Raw genomic sequence first — 19,668 nt, 5'->3', positions numbered from 1 at the left:
AGATAGACTTAGGTCAAATAGGAGCCTAGGTCAGAGATGTAAATAGCAGCTGAGCCTGCCTTTCCCCTGACTTCCCACCCTCAAAGGTAAAGAGGAGTTGTCTAATTGAGCCAAACGGTTTTCATACCTATGCTGTTAATCTATCGTATCAAGGAATACACAAAACACACGTCAATTACTTAAGGATCACAGTTTCTTTAAAAATAATGTTTTTGATGCATCTGGCCTCACCATCTTCTCTTCAAACTCAATTTCCTATTTTATTATCTCTGCTGCCTTAAATCTTTCTCTAAAAGCCTCAATTAGTCCCATAATCCTCTATTCCCCCCTTTAATTAAGTCAACCTCAAAAGTACCATTATTTGTTAGTTCCAACTAATAGGAATGGAGCATTATTTCCTGTCAAGAAGACAGTACAAGCAAGCAATGATAGTACTTCATTTTTGATGCTGAGAAGTAAAGCAATAGTCTATCCCACACTGCCCTATGCCACAACTCTGGCAGCTTTTTAAGTGTTTAATTCAAGACAGCATGGATATATCTTAAGGTAAGGTATTTTGCTTCCATCAGATTTTATTCAACTCTATGCCCCAGCACAGGTCCCCTCAACATCAGGAGCAAGTATCACCAAGATGACAAGCACAGACATTTGATTTAATCCAAAAACTATAAAGTACAAAAGAAAACCAAATACACAACAATGACAAAATCACTATGGCTTAACAGAATTATGTAAAATTTTATAAAACCATTCTAATAGATTTCAATTTCTTAAACAAAATGTAAGATTATGCTTATCTGAATTTAAAACAATTGCTTCCTGGTGATCTAAACACTGTGATCTAAATATTTTAGGAATGATTTTTTACTTTGACAAAGGATATTTTCATACTAAGTATGAATAAAGACAAAACAACTTAGTACAGAAACATTCTTTCCAAACACATTTTTTTCTATTCAGTATGAAAAGGATTACAAATCCAAGAATGTTGTTGTATTCAGATTTCAGTTCTGTTGCAAGCTTTCTGGACATTTGAAAAGCATAGTTACTGATTCTCAAATTATTCTGCTTAGCAATAGCCATTTCTACCAATGTGAATGTTGATTCTAATAAAGTATGCTTTTTAATGTTTACATTTTGTATCTTTTTCCCTGACTGCACCAGGGAATATTCTTTGTGTAATGAATCTATTATGATTAGGAATGTACACACTACCTCCAGAAGGCACAGTGTTTCTATGTAGGCACTGTTTCCTTTTATTGCGCTAATGACAAGCACACAATTATTTTACCCATTTGGCAAGCTTATGCCAGTAAGAAGTCACAAATTACAAGACAATTGTTTTTTTTTTTCCCCCTTCTGAAGTTAGGCAACTAAATAAGAATAGGCATTGGGGCTTTGGCTCCAAATCAGACTTGACTCCTTGAGCTAATATTTTTTTGTTTTTTTTTCCCTCCAGTTTAACTACGATATAATGAAAATTACTTAAAATGTGAAAAAGGTTACTTGTGATGCAAAAGCTCACGTATGCAAAAATTACATATGGCCTGTGAGAACAAATGATCATTAAACCTGGTCATCTAGACCTGTGCTGTCCAACATGGTAGCTACTAGTCACGTGTGGCTATTTAATTAAAACTTAATTGTAAAACTTAATTAAAATTCAATAAAATTAAAAATTCAGCTTATCAGATTCATGAACTACATTGCGAGTGCTCAATAAAATACATACCTAGTGGTTACCATTATTGGGGCAATACAGAGTATTTCTATCATCATAGGAAGTTCTACTGGACAATGCTGATGTAGAAATTCAAGGACATCTTTCTGTCACTACAATCTACAAAGCATACTGTGTGTTTAGCCTACTCCTAACCATTGTCTCCTCAACAGAAGTAAACTGCAACCAGCACTGTCACAAAGGAGAAAACATACGGGCAGGGCAGTCATTGATTGGATAAAAGATAAAACAAAGCAAACAAGCGACTTGCAGGAAGACAAGCAAAACTTAGATGAGTGACTGGTATTCCTGTTAACGGCTTAGACATCAGCAAGGTTAACTCAGGTTATAGAATTTAAAATTACTCTTAAAACTCAAGACATTTTATGAACCTATATTGAAGATTTCTATTCTAGTGTAAGAAACTACTGCTCAAATTTACAGGTCAATTCATTTCATTAAGAAACTTAAAAAAAAAAAAAAAGAAACTTATACATTATCTCCAGTTTTAGATATCTAGTTTAGGTACTTTTATTCTTCACCCAGATATAATGTATGGAGAATAATTTAATTCATAAAATGAACTAAAATTACTCTGAAGGATTTGGATACAATATGTATTTGGAAACAATATGTAATCATTGAATATTGAGAATAAAAGGGAAATAGGAACAGTTTTACTATCTTCCTTCTACTGAAGACTTAACGGTGCGAATTTTAAGTAAAAGCCAGTTATTCCATAGTACTAAGATGAAAATACAAACTAAGGTGTCCATTTGTAGTCAAAATGTTCTTTGGCTTCTTCAGAACGTAATTTTTTTTTTTGTTTTTTTTTTTTTTTTGGCTATTATCACACCATTTACATTTTGTCATCTGGAAAAGAACTACATACTACTACTTACTCTCTTAATCCAATAGTTTTGGAAACATTTCAAGATGAAAGTTTATAATAATCTACTGAACAATGTATTAAAATGGAGTTATGATTACTACCTATGTTGTCCTTATAATATTAGGGGTGTAAATATCTAATGCTAAAAGAATTTTGAATGTTTACCAAAGCAACTACTTTAACAGCAGCTAGGATCACACATTCAACTGAAAACACCATGCCATAGTTTATGATCACAACAAACAAGACTAAACCATACCCCTTGAGGAATATACTACTCATACCAAACATCTCTATTTGGAATAGGATCCAGGAGGGGTCCAGTTCTATTAGTGCCAAGGAAAGAAAAGTATCTTTACAGCTTAAAATAAGTTGCTCTAAGCAATTCATAAAAATAATTTGCTGTAAGAAAAGTATCTTTAACACTTAAAATAATTTGCTGTAAACATAGTCACATAAGTTATAGTCTCTTGATGAAAGTTCACTTCTACAACCCAATTACAACAAACTTTTTGAATCCTTTAACTTTGTAAGAGAAAGAAAACAAAGCACACAAAAAAACCTTTGAACTAAAGAACCAGACAGGAGAGAGAAAACACTTTAAAACCTGGTTTTGAAGCTGACATTTTGACATTGCTTAAAACCCAGTATCCTCCTGGCAAAATAATCAAATTAACTAGAATAATAAAAGCATAAAATACAAATAGCGAAAATTTAACACTCTGGGTACAACTAAATTTAAAGCATGTGTAGGTAAAGGAAGAAAAAAATCCACAAACATTTAAATGATTAAAAAACCTAAATAACAAGAAAGATTTAAAAATACTTTCAAGGACATATATTTTTGAAAATTTTGACACTTAATTTTTTTAATTTTTAAATTCATGAATCATTTCTTAGTGTTAGAAAACTTCAAGAGACTAAATTACAAGCACAAGTTTGAGAGAGAACCCTGGATCATTTTTAGCTCTTCACTTTTGAGGAATTAAAACAATCATTCGATTAAGTTTAAACATTTTCTGGGGGCCTAAGGGCAATTCATGCACAAGGCACAGAGATCCTAAGACATTTTAGCTACATGATCTGATCTATTCCTAAAGATCAAATAGAAAACCAAATCCATAATACATACCTCCCACCTCAGAAGGTACTTCCCACTTACCTAAATGAGTTTAGGAAAATTCTCTAAATTCTATACTGAATTGTTTTAGTACAACTCTTTATTTTTATATTGGGGATGCTGAAACCACAGACTATCAGTTCATTTTACTCTGTGAATGAAAACAGGAAGAGTATTAAAGGCAATGAGTACTTTTGGGATGGGGGGAGTATAAAACAGCAAAATGTAGGGAGGTAGGAGGTGAGGGTTATCCATATTCTATTTGAAAAATTGGAAAGTTGTAGGTAGGTACAGAAAAAGACACCACTTGAAAACATGTAAATCATACAGCTGACTGTTTAGTACCAGGGTTCAAATATAATAAGTTACTGTCTAGTCACTGTATATAGTCGTGACTGGCCTCTGGTGATAGCTCAGTTGCTATTAAATGAATAAAAATTTAGATGAAACTACTCAAGAAAGGTGTTATTTTCAGTGGGAAGTGTTTATTATAGGAAAAAGTTTGGAACGATTGTGAAAATTAAAAATTGGGTTTTGGTACCTCAAACATATTAGAAGCAAATGCTATTATGAAATGAGACTTTAAAGAGAAATGAAAATACAAACAAGCATATATATATATGAGAAAAGTATCTTTCTACTTATATACACACACACACACACACACATATCTCAGAAAAATAAAATATATATGCAGATATCCTGAAATACATGGAAATATTCTTCAAGATAAAAACTATTATATTTAAGAATATAAAGTTACTATATGAAGAAATAAACATTCAAATGATTTTACAAAAAAAAATTTTTTTCAAAGATATAGTTTAAGTTTACGCTTGAAACCCATTTGATCTAAATATCTTTCCCCTTCTTACTTTCCATGTCAGCCAAGGATGATGCTAACACCAGCATGCCAAGATTTTGTTCTAAAATAAAAACAAATACTCATCAGTGTCATTTTCTGGGAGGCCAAAGAACACTGAGAATCTACTGCAACATATCGAAGGATTCGTTCTGAATTAAAACAATTTCAAACTGTGAATACATTTTAAAGGACTACTCTACTTTCTGAGTAAGTCAACAAACAACAGCAACCAATGACAAAGGATTAGCTGTGTCTTGAGTCAGAGAGATTTGCACATCCCACTGATATCTTCCAAAATCCCAAACAAATACAGATGGGTAGACAAAATATTTCAAGAAGTCAAATGATACTCTGGAGTCATGATATACACACAACAGTTCCTAAAAGTTAGTTTCAGGATCACTTACCTGCAGAGGTGTCTCCTAATGTTTTTGATCCTTTGTAAATGGGATGAAAGATACAGACCCCCTCCCAGAAAACTGCATTCAAACTATTTTGCATGTATTTTTAGAGATTCATCTAAGAAGGGGTAATTCATTAGTGAAGAATATATATTTGAAGTGACATCCATCTGAAGAGGGAAATTTCCTTAACAAATCAGTATCTTACTTTTTATAATAAAGTTACAATTTACAGAGTACTTTTACAAATATAACCTCGCTAGAATCTGACAGTTAATGGTGAGACAGACCTAGACAGTCATCATTCCTGTTTTATAACTGAGGAAACTGAGGCCCATATTTAATGACTTCCCAGAGTATCCAGTTAGTAATTAGAGGTGGTATTAAAATGTAACTGATTCCTCATCCAGAACTTTTTTGGTGCTAAGAAAGAGAAATACTATAATGTCTGCTCCTATGACACAAAATCAGGCATGAGCTGGTTTGGGGAATTCTATAATTCCACATCTTAATTGCCACATCAATAAAATATCTTTTCTTCATCGTGCTTTAAGAGAAGATAATTTTTCCAAGTAAATGAAGCATCCAAATCTGTTTACTACACGAATGAGCATCTTTCTCTGTTTTATATGCCTGAGCGTTCTTCTCCATATAAACTAATGTAACCTTTCCCTGAATCAGGGTCAGCTGCATATGCATTTGTTACAGCATTGTACTACAATACAGCATTCAGTTATGATCCCACACTGTCCTTTGAACATTATCAAATTAAAAAGACAATCTGCCCCTGCTTCTAATGACCCACTCTATTTGTGTGGTCATTCTAGCTTCTCCTTTCATGTTAGTGCATTCCTGCTGCTGTCGTTACTTCAGCCTTTCTAAGCACCAATCCCTTTCTACTAATTTGTTGCTTTTAACTTGCCATGTGGACTGACAGATCAGAAAATTAATATATTAGAATTTAGAGTCCCTCTAATTAGTAAAGTACAAAAGCTTTAATTCTTATGTTCTTGCCTATTCAGTGGTATTTCTAAGGTTCAATGATATCTGGGTTCAAATAACTGACCTTCAATTTACACAAATGGCACAAACCCTCATAAATTATTTATTGAGATTTGGTTTTTCTTTGAATAAAGTTAATATTCCCTTAACAAAAGATTACCTTTGGTTCCCAACACAAAAGTAATAATAATAGGATCCTATTACATGCTTATAGAATAGGGACCCAAACATTATATTTAAAATAATTTTCTCGAACAGAAAAACAGAGGTTAAGAAATTAAGAAAAAAATTACAAAGAATAGAGCAAATATAAACCCATCCATTCTGGTTGTTCTTTTTAATCTGTTGACTCATGCAGTAAATTAAGGAAAATGCAAAAGAAAATAGTTTTTTAAAAGTAGTGTAAGCTACAAAACAAGACACTTTTCTACCATATATAACTATCTGTATTTTTTCCTTTAAATATTAGGAAATATTCAAATTATTGAAGTAATGCTTTATAATTATAAAAGAAAAACTAAATGCAAAAGAGATCAACAAGAGAAAATGCCTTAATCTGCACCTGAAACTTTTTTTCCTGTCAAAACAGGAAAACTGATGAAACCTAATTTTAACTGAAGCACTTGATTATTGGTGAAAAGTCCTATGAAAACAATCACTTGTGACTGAATATCAATAGGTAAGTTATACAACATATTGTTGCCAAAATCAGATTAAAATCCACATTACCAGATTAGATGTTAATGTTTTTCTGTTGGTATTATGAAAGAAATTAGGAATACCGATATTCTTACTTTGACTGTTGTCGAGTTTCACAATGGCCTGATTCGAAATCTCTAATATAAGTCTATTTAATCATTTTTTCTTCTATTTTAAGGATAGGATACATTTGAGGAGCATAACAGACTGGTCTATATAATAGAAAGGGTAGCACTATTAAGCATTTCCTACATGCCAGGCACTTTCTAAGCATTTTATATATAGCAATTCCTTCCATCCCCACAATAACCCTGTGAGATGAGGAGGCTGAGGCTTCAAGAAGAGAAGCAGCTTTCCTACAGTGGAGCCCATACATGTGGGCAAGGGTGTCCGAGTTCATGTCATCATGTTAGATCACCTCTTGTTTTAGAGTATTTGATTTTAGTACTTTAAAGTACACTTTCTAGATTTCATCCTGCCACACTGCCAACATTGTTCAGCTTAAAAATAAAACCAAATCGTTGGAAAACTCATCAATACCTCCAAGTTCATGAGAATAAAATCTGTTTACAGTTTATGTATGGCCATATGAATGGTCAAGCAGTATCTTGTTTGGTTGATACATTTTAAGAGTATGGTATGTAAGAACAGCCTAGAAAAATCTCTTCTAAATTTCCAGAAAGGACTGTAGCAATTAATTCTAATATAAACAAATCTTTACCAATTACTTGACAGTTTATGTAATTTTTAAAATGAGAACCAAAACATGTCCCCTCTCACTACCTTCAATCTTCCCCAAAGCCCAAACAAAACCCTAATAAATGATAAAAACCAACTCAGTATAAATTCTCCACACATTTAAGCAATTTAGTTTTCCTCTTATTTCATTCTAAACACAATGAAACTCAAAAACCACCCCTACAATGTTCTTCCTTTGGAAAAAAAAAGTCATGTTTATTCCATCGAAGTATGTGGAAATTTTGAGTTCATTATCTGCTTCTTATTAATATTCAAGGACGTGTTGTTTTTTTTTTAATACAAGAACACAGAAGATGACAAAACCTGGAATATGGAAAAATAAGGGCTTGTATTTAGTCAAAGATCTGCACCAAGAAATGAATAAAACCTTCTATAACTTTTCCTACAAATCAGGACACCTCATATTTCCTGTGGAAAGGAAATGACATTTTAAATACAAAGACATAAGGACTTACTATGGTAAGTACATATTTTTTTTAGTATTTAAATTTCCATAGTATTTGGAACAGCAGTATTTTTCTGCCATAGCATGTTCATTCTTAAAGTTCATTTTAATGACATCCTGAAAAATTAAACTATATTTTAAAACTCCATGGTTTCTTCCATGTCGTGAACATTTGTGGTATGATTTGTGTGAGAAATCACTAAAAGCATTTCAAGACTTTTATAAAAAACAAAATGATAGCTACATCATCAAAGGTTCAAGGGAATCTAATTACTATATTATCACCAAATGGTGATAATCACTTCAGATATAATTACTTATATTTAAGTGTGATAGAACATTTTCTTCTTTAGGTACTAAAGATCATCTTTTTACATTCCAATTACAAATTAATCTTTATTAGAAACAATACCAAAGGAAATAAGAGAATGTTTACAAGATATAAGCTTGAATATAGGGAATGGGGCAGCAGATTAAAAAAAAAGCTTATGATGGCACCAAGAGAAGATGTCAGAACTCTTTCAATCCTCTCAAGAACCAGATTCCATAAGAAGCACAACAGAATAAATTTACTATTCTGGGTAAGAGAAAACAGCAAAAAACAGCTCTGAAATAAAGAAAATAGCCAAAACACACTGACAACATAAAATCACCCACTAAATTTCACACAATTTCCCATACATCTCAAATAAATAAACTATTACTTTAAACAAAACATCACTGTTTCATAGGGAGTATCATGTATCCACGGATGGACACTAAATGCCAACATAAACTACAAACATCAATCTAATAAACTTTAAGTGTGAAGCTAAAAGAAAAAAAAAAGTTAATGCCTGATACTTGAGTAAGCAAGGAAAAAAACCAAAGAGACAGACAAAAAAGAAGCACAAGTTTTCAAAGCGTGTAGTCTGAGATAAAGTAATATTTGGAAAAATCTTATATTACAGATTAAGTGATCTAATTCTGAAGGCTCAGTGGCACATGCCACATACGAGATGACTATAAATGGTTTGTGACCTAATAAATTTCTACATTTTGTTGTCGCATCTGTTGTACAAGGCAAGAAGAGAATGGATTTTTATTATTCCTGGTAAAACATTAGGTGGTGGCAATTGACTTAGGAAAACTCCAGGCCAAGAAAAAATTGATATATTCAAATAATACACCTGAAAAAAAAACTTTTAGTGTGCAGACCAAAACCTTTTCTGAGACTACCATCTCCTTCCACACGGAAGAAAGTTTATTTTCTTAACATCATGGAAGGAGGGGTAGTAGCACAAAGCATATATGAGTAAGTACTACTCTAATCAAGAAGAATGGATTGAAGAGGAAACCTCTTCCTATAATTTACTTACCTCCACTGCCTGCATCTTGTTCTTCACCTTCAGGAAATGCCACCTGGCTTGGCAAGCTATTCCTAGACCGAGTGACTGTCTCTAACTGGGAAGCCCGGCCCAATAAAGATAGCTCATCTAGCACCTCTCCCTCTTTGGCCTCAAGATCTGATTTTGAAGTGGTTAAAGGTTTTATACTTTCGGGCGCCATCAGCCTATTGGAGTCATTCAAACAAGCCACTGTGCCACTGTCCAGGCTCAACACCCGGGCCCGAGTCTTGGCACTATTTGTGCTGGAAGTCCGACGTGTTGTCCGCTTTTTGCCAGTTCCTTCAGGACCCAAATGGGCTTTGTGTACATGCTCAGAGTCAGTGCCCCTTTCTTTAGGGACATGTTTGGTCTTTAGGGCACTGTATCTGCCCTCAGGAGACTGACACGAATGAGAAGTGGTGCTAGAAGAGCTATCACTGCTGAACTGGTGGGCAGACTGAACACTTGATGCTCTACTCAAGTCACTTTGGTCACTAGAGTCCTCATCGTGACAGAATATAGCACTATGTGGCTTTGTACCAGCAACACCTCGAAAGGAAACATAGTCCCTATGCCGGCTTGAATCAAAACTGCTGGCCCGCTTTTTTCCTGTCCGTCTCCGGCCTGACTTATGGGCAGAGGCTGTTCGGTGGATCAAGCTAGAGGATTTAGGTCGTACGTCCCCTTCCTTCTGTTTGCCACCACCCTCTTTCCCAACTTTGGAGTCCACTGAAACAGCTGGCTTATCACTCTGCTCCTCTTTGTTTTCAGCAGTTTTGCCAAGTGGTCTGTCCCCCTGTGAAGTAAACTCATTTGCATGGGGGTTTTTATTAGCTTCTTCAGATGCAGAGGTGCTGAGACGTCTCTGATTGTGCATATCATCAGAGGTACTGGAATCCTTGGCCTCTTGAACTCCACTATTTGTACTCACTTCCAAGGCAGTCTTTTCACTGCTAGTCCTTTTGTCACTGGTACAGTTACTCTTGTCTTCGGGGTCAGCACAGCACTCTTTCTTCCTACCACTTTTCTTTCCTACTCTAGGAGACTCCTCATGCTCTGACAAGATGCTCTCTATGTGAGTCGAGCTGGTCTGCTCACTTTTGTAGCTGCTGACGGTACTGTTGGTGTCGCGGTCCGTTCCACTACAATAGCTCTCTGTTGACCCACTACTCCGTGTACTGAGGCTCCTCAGGCTATCCATGCTTTTGTCTGCTTTCAGAGGTTTGCTCTTCCCACTTTTTGTAGGTGGCTGAGAATTACTGCTTTTAAGCTCACCAATGAGCTGAAATTCCCCAGATAAACAAGAATTTTCCACTAAGGATTCTTTGGATCCAGAATGAGGCTTGGAAGATTCTAACTCACTAACTGGATCTAAGCCTCGTCTTTGCTGATAGAGAGGGAAGTCATTCAGTGAAGTGTCCGGAAAAGCCACAGCAGAGCTAGAAGTCCGTGGTACACCTCGTGGCCGGTGATCTTTCCTGTAAGAGTGTGAGTGTAAAGGGACAAGAGAAGCTACTTCTGTGTCACAGGCATTGGACAGAGACTGATCAATGTGGTGGTGATGGCTGTGACTTGGCAAGCTCACTTTGTCACTGAAGTCCCTTGGTAAGTCCTGTCCACAGGAGGATAAGGAAGGCTGAATGGAGATGAAGGAATCATTGGAAACCAGACGAAAGAGCTTCCGATCAGTTGCCAGATCTGTTTCAAACACACATTTGAAAATGTTAACACACATCTATCATCTGTTTTCCCCACCGTTTAACCATGGAAAGAACTCACAGCATACAATAAATCAAGGAAAAACAACTTCCCAAGTAGCTCACTGAATAAAAGTTGGCCTGTCATTCCAAAGAGCTGGTTTCTATTTCATAGCTGCACAAAGAAAGCATTCTATTGACAGAATGAACTGAACTTCCAAATCCTCGAATGGCCAAAGAAAAGGTTCCATAGACTATCAACAATAAGAGGCAACATAGCATTATATTTAAAATAGCCCTGGATTTTTTCTTTCTTAAAGATTTTATTAGAAGTAATCTCTCTAGGGGGCACCTGGATGGCTCAGTCGATTAAGTGTCGGTCTTTAGCTTGGGTCATGATCCCAGGGTCCTGGGATGGAGCCCTACATTGGGCTCCCTGCTCAGTGGGGAGTCTGCTTCTCCCTCTGGCACCCCTCAACTCCTTGCTTGTGCTCTCATTCATTCTCTCTCTCAAATAAATAAATAAAATCTTTAAAGAAAGACAGACAACTGAACAGTCCCCCAAGAAGACCTGATAAGATCTTGTTATTCACAATGACCAAAAAGATTAAAATAGTTGTGGAGCAAAATACTGCATTTTCTCTTTCATCATTGATGCAACAATTACAAAATGCCTCATGAAAAACTACATTATCCTTATATATCTGTAAGACTATTCCTTTAACTTTCAACTTAAGGCAGTGATTAGTGACTTGAATTACTGTATGTACTATGTATACAGATATAAATAAATCCACCTACCTACCTACATTGGTAATTTATCATGAAATACAGCTTGGCAACTGAACTGCATAATAGCTGACTTTGTATATACTTTTTGACAGACAAGGATGGCTGAATTTGCTATTAGTTCAATAAAAAGAAAAGTTACTATCTTATTTGTTATAACTGCATAGAAATAATACAATGATAGATTCTGTAGTCAAGCAAGACTCTTCCGAGGAGAATCTCAATAATAAAAGTATATCTTTCTCCCGAAGATTAATATACAATAAAAATGAATTATTAAAACTGTGTAACTTTTTAAAAATCTAAATCTGGACTAAATTTAAATAATTAAAAACTGAGAAACAGACTCTAGAATGTACCACATAAATGATTTATAAATGACCTATCAGGCTCTATCTTATGTTTTAAAGTCTTCAATTTTATAAGTAAAATACATGTTCTTTATCATTTGTCCAAAACAGCTGCCACTGTATTTAGTTCTTAGATCTCTAAATACCAAAATTTAAAATTTAGCATTGTATTTACTTTTTGTAGTATTAAATTGTAAAGTTATTTCTAAAAACTCTATAACCCTGATAAGAATTATGAAAAGTGTGATATTCAAATTTCAAAGTCATGAATTTTATAGAACTTAACTGAACAAGTAGCTGAAAACCACTAATTCTAACACACAAGAGAAGACTTTTTAAAAAAAATGCTAATAATCAAAACTGATTCCCTTCTAAGACATTAATAAACCAGAAACTTAAGTTTTTCATTTAAAAAGACATACCCAAAATAACTTTAATATATGTACTTTACTCAATGTTGCTAAATATACCATAAAGATTTAATCATGTCAGGAAAAACCTTAGGTGGTTTTAGGAAATTTTCAAGTAACTATGCTTGCTTAGACATTTTTCTTACTGATAACAATGTCAAAGAGGCTCAAATCAACACAGAGATACTATTTTTTCATCCAATTAAACTTCTTTTTTCAATGACTGCTACCAGTCATTAGGATAAGAAAAGCATGTTCATCATGGTACAAACTGGTGTAACTTCTATAAAGCAATCTAACAATATGGCCACAAGCCTTCCAAAAGTATACTCACTCATGATCAGTAATCTATTTTTAGAAATTGCTGCTAAAGGATAAAATCAGGTATATACATAAGGTTTTAGCAAAAAATTGTTCATTTCAAGTTATTAGAAAACTTCTTAAAACCTAAAGTTTTAAGTATGAGAATGTCCAAAAAAAAGATTGAATAAATTATCTATTAAAATCTCACAAAGGTACTAAAAATGTTTTCAAAGATTACATATGAGAAAATACTTAAGTGAAAATGACAGTACTATATAAGAAGTATGGTTCCAATCTATAAGAGTTAAAAAGAATATTAAGAGTATATTTGCATATGTTTGTAGGAATATTAAAAGTCATATATTTTGCTATAAAAATTAATAAAATCCTGACATGCTACAACACGCTAAGGAAGCCAGACACAAAAAGTCACATATTCTATAATCCCATTTATATGGAATATCCAGAGTAGGCAAATGCATGGAAACAGAAAATAGATCAGTGGTTGCCAGGGGTTGGTGGAAGAAGAAATGGGGAGTGTAATGGGTATGGGTTTCTTGTTGGGGTGATAAAAATCTTCTGGAATTGGACAGTGGTGATGAGTGCACAACTGTGTAAAATTACAAAAAAAAAAAAACCCACTGAGTTGTACACTTTAGAAGAGTGAATTTTACAGTACATGAATTATAGCACAATACAAAAATAATTTTAAAAAGTGATACACCAAAAAAAGTTATTTCAGTGCCAAAAGTGTGAATTATTTTCCTCAAATTAACCATCTTTTCTAAAATTAACATATGTTCCTTTCATAAACAAAAACAAAAACCACATTTTCCTCCTCTCTTCTGGATCATCTCCATCAATTACAAAAAACAAGCTGTTCTCTTATGCATTCTTACAAAATCCAAATCTCTCCTTTATCCTCACTTTCCCTGCTGATTTTCACACCTTGCATCTCTGATCCTCTTTACACAAATTTACCAAGAATAGTCTGTATTCACTCTCTTCAGCTCGCCTCCTCTAATTCTGATCCCCATCATGAATATGCTCATCAAAGTCACCCACAACCTCTGCCCTGCTAATCCCATGGTCAAGTCGTATCACCTGGTCTATGACCAACGTTTGACAAAGCTGAGCACTGCACTTTCCTTGAAAAACTGGGATATAACACTCTAGGTCTTCTGCGCCCTACCTGGTGTTCCTACTCAGTCTCCTGCACCTATTAAACTGAAGTGGTTCAAAGTTCAATCCTAGCAGCTTCTCATTTTTACATCTACACTCCCTCTTTTCTCTCATCCAGTATTCTGGTCTCATGATAACTAAAATTCAGAAATACTTGTAACTAGGTTCCTCCATCTTCTACCCAGCCCCCACACTCATATGGGAATAGGCTGAAGTACTGATTTTGCATAGGGAAGACATGAGAGCAACTGGAAAAGGAAATGATAGATAATCCCTTCTTAAAAGTAAAAAAGCAGAGCACACATCCCTACATCCTTGGTTCACTTTCAATCACTCTGAATCATGTTGATACAAATATGAGTGCCAACTAATCACTAACTGCTTGCCAATCAAGTAAAATATCACTGTCCAGAAAACCCAAACCAGCTAGAGGACCCCAAGAGCCCTAACTGATAATGAAGCCAGAATGAGCATCTGCCACTAGGTGGTGCCAAATCATAGCCACGACCAACAAATTTGGATCAGGGCAGCCAGGACACCTAACCTAGGCTAACCATGCAGGCTTGCCCACTTAGTTTATGAACTTCATGATAAGCCAACCCACAGCTGACATGACTAGAGACTAGATTTTTTTGGTATTTATACACTGAAAACTCCTAAATTTAATACCTCAACCCAGACTTCTTACCTGAAATCCAGACTTACCTAATTATCTATTAATTATTGCTACTTAGAAGTCCAACAGCATCTCATACTGATGCTCAAAACTGAACTCCCTATCTTACCCTCCTCCCTGCTCTCCCTGCTCCTAAATCTGCTCCTTCTCAGTTTTCCCTCTTCCCATCCTCCCCATCACTTAACCCAAAAACCTTTCAGTAATCCATGAGTACTATTTCTCTCACATAATATATCCAAAGCCATCAACATCAACATAGCCTCTCATTGATTATCTTCTATCCACAGACTACTTCTTCTGCCCTGATCTGTGCCCTGTATTATTGCAATCAACTGCTAACTGAGCTTCCTGCTTCAGCCTTTGCCCCTTTTAATCTCAACATAGAAGCTACAGTGATTCTATAAAACTGTAATTGAGATCATGACACTCTTTCTGCTCAAATCCCTTTAGCAGTTCCTCATCTGACTGGCAATTAAAACTATGATCTTTTTTTTAAAATATATTTATTTATTCATGAGAGACCCACGGGGGGGGGGGGGGGGGGGCAGAGATGTAGGCAGAGGAAGAAGCAGGCCCCATGCAGGAAGCCCAATGTGGGACTTGATCCCAGGAATCTGGGATTATGCCCTGAGCCAAAGGCAGATGCTCAACCACTGAGCCACCCAGGCATCTCAATGACCTTTCTTTAAAAAAAAAAAAAAAAAAATCTATTTGAGAAAGAGAGGGTGCAAAGGAGAGGCAGAAGCAGGCTCCCAGGATGATGACCTGAGCTGAAAGCAGATGCCCAACCAACTGAGCCACCCAGGCACCCCAAACCACAATCTTTAAAATGGTTTACAAGACTATACGATTTGTCCCCTCACTTACTTCACATCAACCACACTATTTTTCAAATCTGACAGGCATATTATTACATTAAGACTTTTGCCAATAGTATTACTTCTACTTAGAGGCAGCCTCTCTCCTCACCCCCTTGAATATCCTGATAGCTCACTTCTTCACCTCCTTCAGGTCTTCGCTTTCAGCAAGGTTTTCCTCCCTTGACCACTCTATTTAAACTTAAAAACTCCCCAGCCCCCACCATTCCCTATCTTCTGTCCCTTCTATTGCATATATATTTGATTTATACTGGTATGATTCCATACCAGTAGTATGGAAGCCACATAAAGATAGAATTTTTTGTTTGTTCACTGATTTATTTCCGGTACTTAGAATGGTGCTCAGACCACATAATGAGTACTAAATAATATCTGTTAAATGTTATCTATGTTATCTATGTGTTAGATGTTATCATATTAAAATGATAGAAGTTCCTAAACTGTATAAATGTTGTGTAACATAGCAATTAAAAGCATGATTCAAAACTAGATTTCAGGGATGCCTGGGTGGCTCAGCGGTTGAGCATCCACCTTTAGCTCAGGGTGTGATCCCAGAGTCCTGGGATCGAGTCCCACATCGGGCTCCCTGCAGGAAACCTGCTTCTCCCTCTGCCTGTGTCTCTGCCTCTCTCTCCGTGTCTTTCATGAATAAATAAATAAAATCTTAAAAAAAAAAAAAAAAACTAGATTTCAATTACAGGACTGCCACTTTGTAGCTGTGTGACTTTGGGGAAGTTTCTTATAACTCCTTTCTAAGCCATAATATGTTTATATGCAATGTGAGAATCATATTATTAACAGCAAATGCTTACAGTGACGATTAATGGTGTGAATGCATATAAAATGCTTAAAAGAAGACCTAAACTAGTGGCTGACAAACTAAGACCCATGGAGCCAAATTGGCCCTCTGCCTGCTCTTGAATAAGGTTTTAGTGTAACACAACCACGCTTACCCATTTATGTGCTGTTTATGGTTCCTTGCACTCTACAATGGCAGCTGGGTAGGTGCGAGAGAGACCATATGGCCTACAAAGTTATCTGACCATTTATAGAAAAAGTCTGCTGACCTCTAGCCTAAATAATAGTGTGTGCTCAGTGAGTGTTAGACATCACTATCTATGTCAATATGTATCTGCATGGGAGGTCTGTGTGCATGTAATTCCCAACCCAACGTACTACAAAATTCTTAAGTATAGTACTTTCCAGATACAAAATAAAGAAATATGACCCTAAAAGCAGTGGCACTAGCCCAAGATCATTACCTAATTTTTGAGACATTCTAATGATTACATATCACAGAAAGGGACACTGTAATTCTCAAACTAATCAATTCATCTTAGCCTTTTATAAGAAAATAATTTCTATATTATACAGTATGTTTAGAAGTTTTTTTTAGAGGGAGAGGGAAATGTCAGCAGTAGTTGTCCACAAAAGCAAATAAAGGACAGGATACTGCAATTCTAAAAAGCAGAGTTACAACACAATAAACTTATATTCCAAGTATCAGGAATAAAACATGCTTATAAGAACTGGACCAGGATAAAATATTAAATTAAAAGGAAAATATCATAATTCAGTAATCTATTTGTAACTTCATAAATTTCCTGTACTTTTTTTTTTTTTTTTTTTTAATTTATTTATGATAGTCACACAGAGAGAGAGAGAGAGAGGCGGAGACACAGGCAGAGGGAGAAGCAGGCTCCATGCACCGGGAGCCCGATGTGGGATTCGATCCCGGGTCTCCAGGATCGCGCCCTGGGCCAAAGGCAGGCGCCAAACCGCTGCGCCACCCAGGGATCCCAAATTTCCTGTACTTAATTACAAAATTTATCAGCCTGTCTGCCTTCCAAAAATCACACATCGGCTAATAAACAACAGGTCAGAAATAGGGAAATGGGTTTCTGTCTCACTGATTATGTAACTTGGGATAATCTCCATTTGGAAATGGGATAACATATCCATTCTTTCATGTCTGAAAATTAAAAATGAAACATAAAAATGTGGCAGGTCTTAAAAAAAAAAAAAACTCCATTAAATCCAAAATACTCATTTATAATGGAATTGAATACGTAGGGGGGAAAAAAAACATTTAAAGCCCAAATTTTTATTAAAAATCTGCTATAAGTAGTACCATGTTGGAGGCAGACATAGTTTCTTTTAAGTCCAAAAGCAACTTATTTCTCTACTAAAATATACTGTTGGGCAAGATATGGAGCAATTGGCATTTAGAGGTCATACTAGATGGAAAATAACAGTTTTACTAGGTTACTAAACTAGGCAAGATGCTCTGACACACTACAGACTAGCAGATAATCTCCTATCTCATACTTACTCCAAGGCACAGACTCATAAAATTTTTCTCTCCATGTCTACTTGGCAGAACATGTGTAATTGAATTCCATTAAGCTAAAAGTACTTATAACATTGTTTTACTATTATCCTTGTTAATTTATTTTAATATTTCTTAAAAATATCATATTGAATTATTATAAACTTCTGCCAAAATGTGAGTGGCATATTCTATGAACTTATCCTGGCCACTACAATATATAACATCAGTGTGAAGTATAATGTTCTTACCTTGTTCTTCACTTCCTTCCTTACAAAGACTAGAGCTCTGACCCAGACTTAAACTGATATCATCAGAAGTCTTAGCGGTGTCTGTATCTCCTACAAAGTTAAGAGAAACACGTAAAAGCATTACATTAAAAGTAAAGGCTGCAGAGTGTGGCATAACAAGAAAGGATAGCAACTGCTCTAGCATACTATATACTATATTACCACATGATGCCTACTAGAGTAGTTTTTGTATACCATGGGTTATAATAATGGATGATGCACTGAACTAATAGGAAGCATCATGGACAATCAGACCACATCTTTATTCTCACAGCACTATAAACCAAATAATAAAGAAAGCTTCATACTGTTAGCTAATAAAACTTTCTTTAAAAAGACATACTTTAAAAAAAAAGACGCACTTTTTAAAAAGAAACAAATTATGTAATAATAACTTGCAGCAATATAAATTTCCTTCCCAGGGAAAATTATAAAAATTCCCCTAAAAAAGTATATGGTAAAAAAATTCATCTGAAATAGATGTATGTAAAAGGCTATATAAGATTTACAAAAAAACCACTTTCCCTCTTTTTTACTATTCATTTGAACTCCAATTTAAAGGTTTCACATTAAATTACTCAGTTATATGCAAACCTCACCAAAACCCATCAAAGTATTTTCCTTCAAGGCAAGAAAGTTTCTTATGAATTAAAACTTATAATTCATGCAATGTAATGCAAATGTTCAAATACATTTGTGAAATCCGGATGATGAAAAGAGAACCCAAATTTAAATCAAGTAACTCTTAGTGTAAGATACATATTACATCTACAAAATAATTTCAAGAATGATTTTTAATTACATGTGAACATATAGTACTCAGTTATCTTTATTACATCCAAAAATGAAATGGAAAGTCACAGGCAACTTTCAACTTAATGTCTACCTTTAATAGTTGCTGCTGTTCCAAGACGAGAGGAACCAGATCCAATCTGAAAATAAGATAACAAGTAAAATAAATTAAAATGCTATGTCATTATCAACATAAACTAGCAAGATTATCAAGCAAAACTATCATATTATCAAAACATGCTATCAGTCACTTGTACCAGTATTAAAAGACACCCGCTGGGCATGTTGTATCAGAGCTGCCTAACCTGTTTGTTGTCGCACATTCTGCATATACATTACGATGTGCATGAATGATGGCACTGAATCCCTCTGCATGCTTAGAATTGATGGGGAGCCCACAGAGCAAGATGCCGCCAACATCAAGCAATACATGCCATACAATTACTATCACTTTTTATATTGTGTTGTGACATGTTCATATTATAAATAAAAGCAGGGACACCTGGGTGGCTCAGTGGTTTTGAGCATCTGCCTTTGGCCCAGGGTGTGATCCTGGAGTCCCAGGATCGAGTCCCACATCAGGCTCCCTTGCATGGAGCCTGCTTCTCTCTCTGCCTGTGTCTCTGCCTCTCTCTGTGCGTCTCTCATGAATAAATACATAAAATCTTAAAAAAAAAAAAGCAAAACTAGGTGTTGAGTCTA

General features: G+C 35.2%; 1 protein-coding gene across 14 annotated transcripts in view; it reads right to left on the bottom strand.

Annotated features, from left to right (window-relative positions):
• PCNX1 (pecanex 1) overlaps window positions 1–19,668 on the bottom strand; it is a 163,730-nt gene that overhangs the window by 93,518 nt on the left and 50,544 nt on the right. For 9 of the 14 annotated variants that reach the window (XM_038545108.1, XM_038545114.1, XM_038545110.1 and 6 more), the window contains 4 exons: window positions 19,061–19,106; window positions 18,136–18,225; window positions 9,262–10,968; window positions 4,608–4,658 (listed from right to left, as the gene is read on the bottom strand). In XM_038545108.1, the coding sequence (XP_038401036.1) occupies window positions 4,608–4,658; window positions 9,262–10,968; window positions 18,136–18,225; window positions 19,061–19,106 (1,894 nt within the window). The remainder of the gene's footprint in view (window positions 1–4,607; window positions 4,659–9,261; window positions 10,969–18,135; window positions 18,226–19,060; window positions 19,107–19,668) is intronic. The other 5 variants (XM_038545111.1, XM_038545112.1, XM_038545118.1 and 2 more) reach the window with 1 other exon arrangement.

This window comes from Canis lupus, chromosome 8 (assembly GCF_011100685.1).
Source record: "Canis lupus familiaris isolate Mischka breed German Shepherd chromosome 8, alternate assembly UU_Cfam_GSD_1.0, whole genome shotgun sequence".
Lineage (NCBI taxonomy): Eukaryota > Metazoa > Chordata > Mammalia > Carnivora > Canidae > Canis > Canis lupus.
Note: the sequence above shows the minus strand (reverse complement) of the source record. Positions and strands in the feature narration are given on the sequence as shown.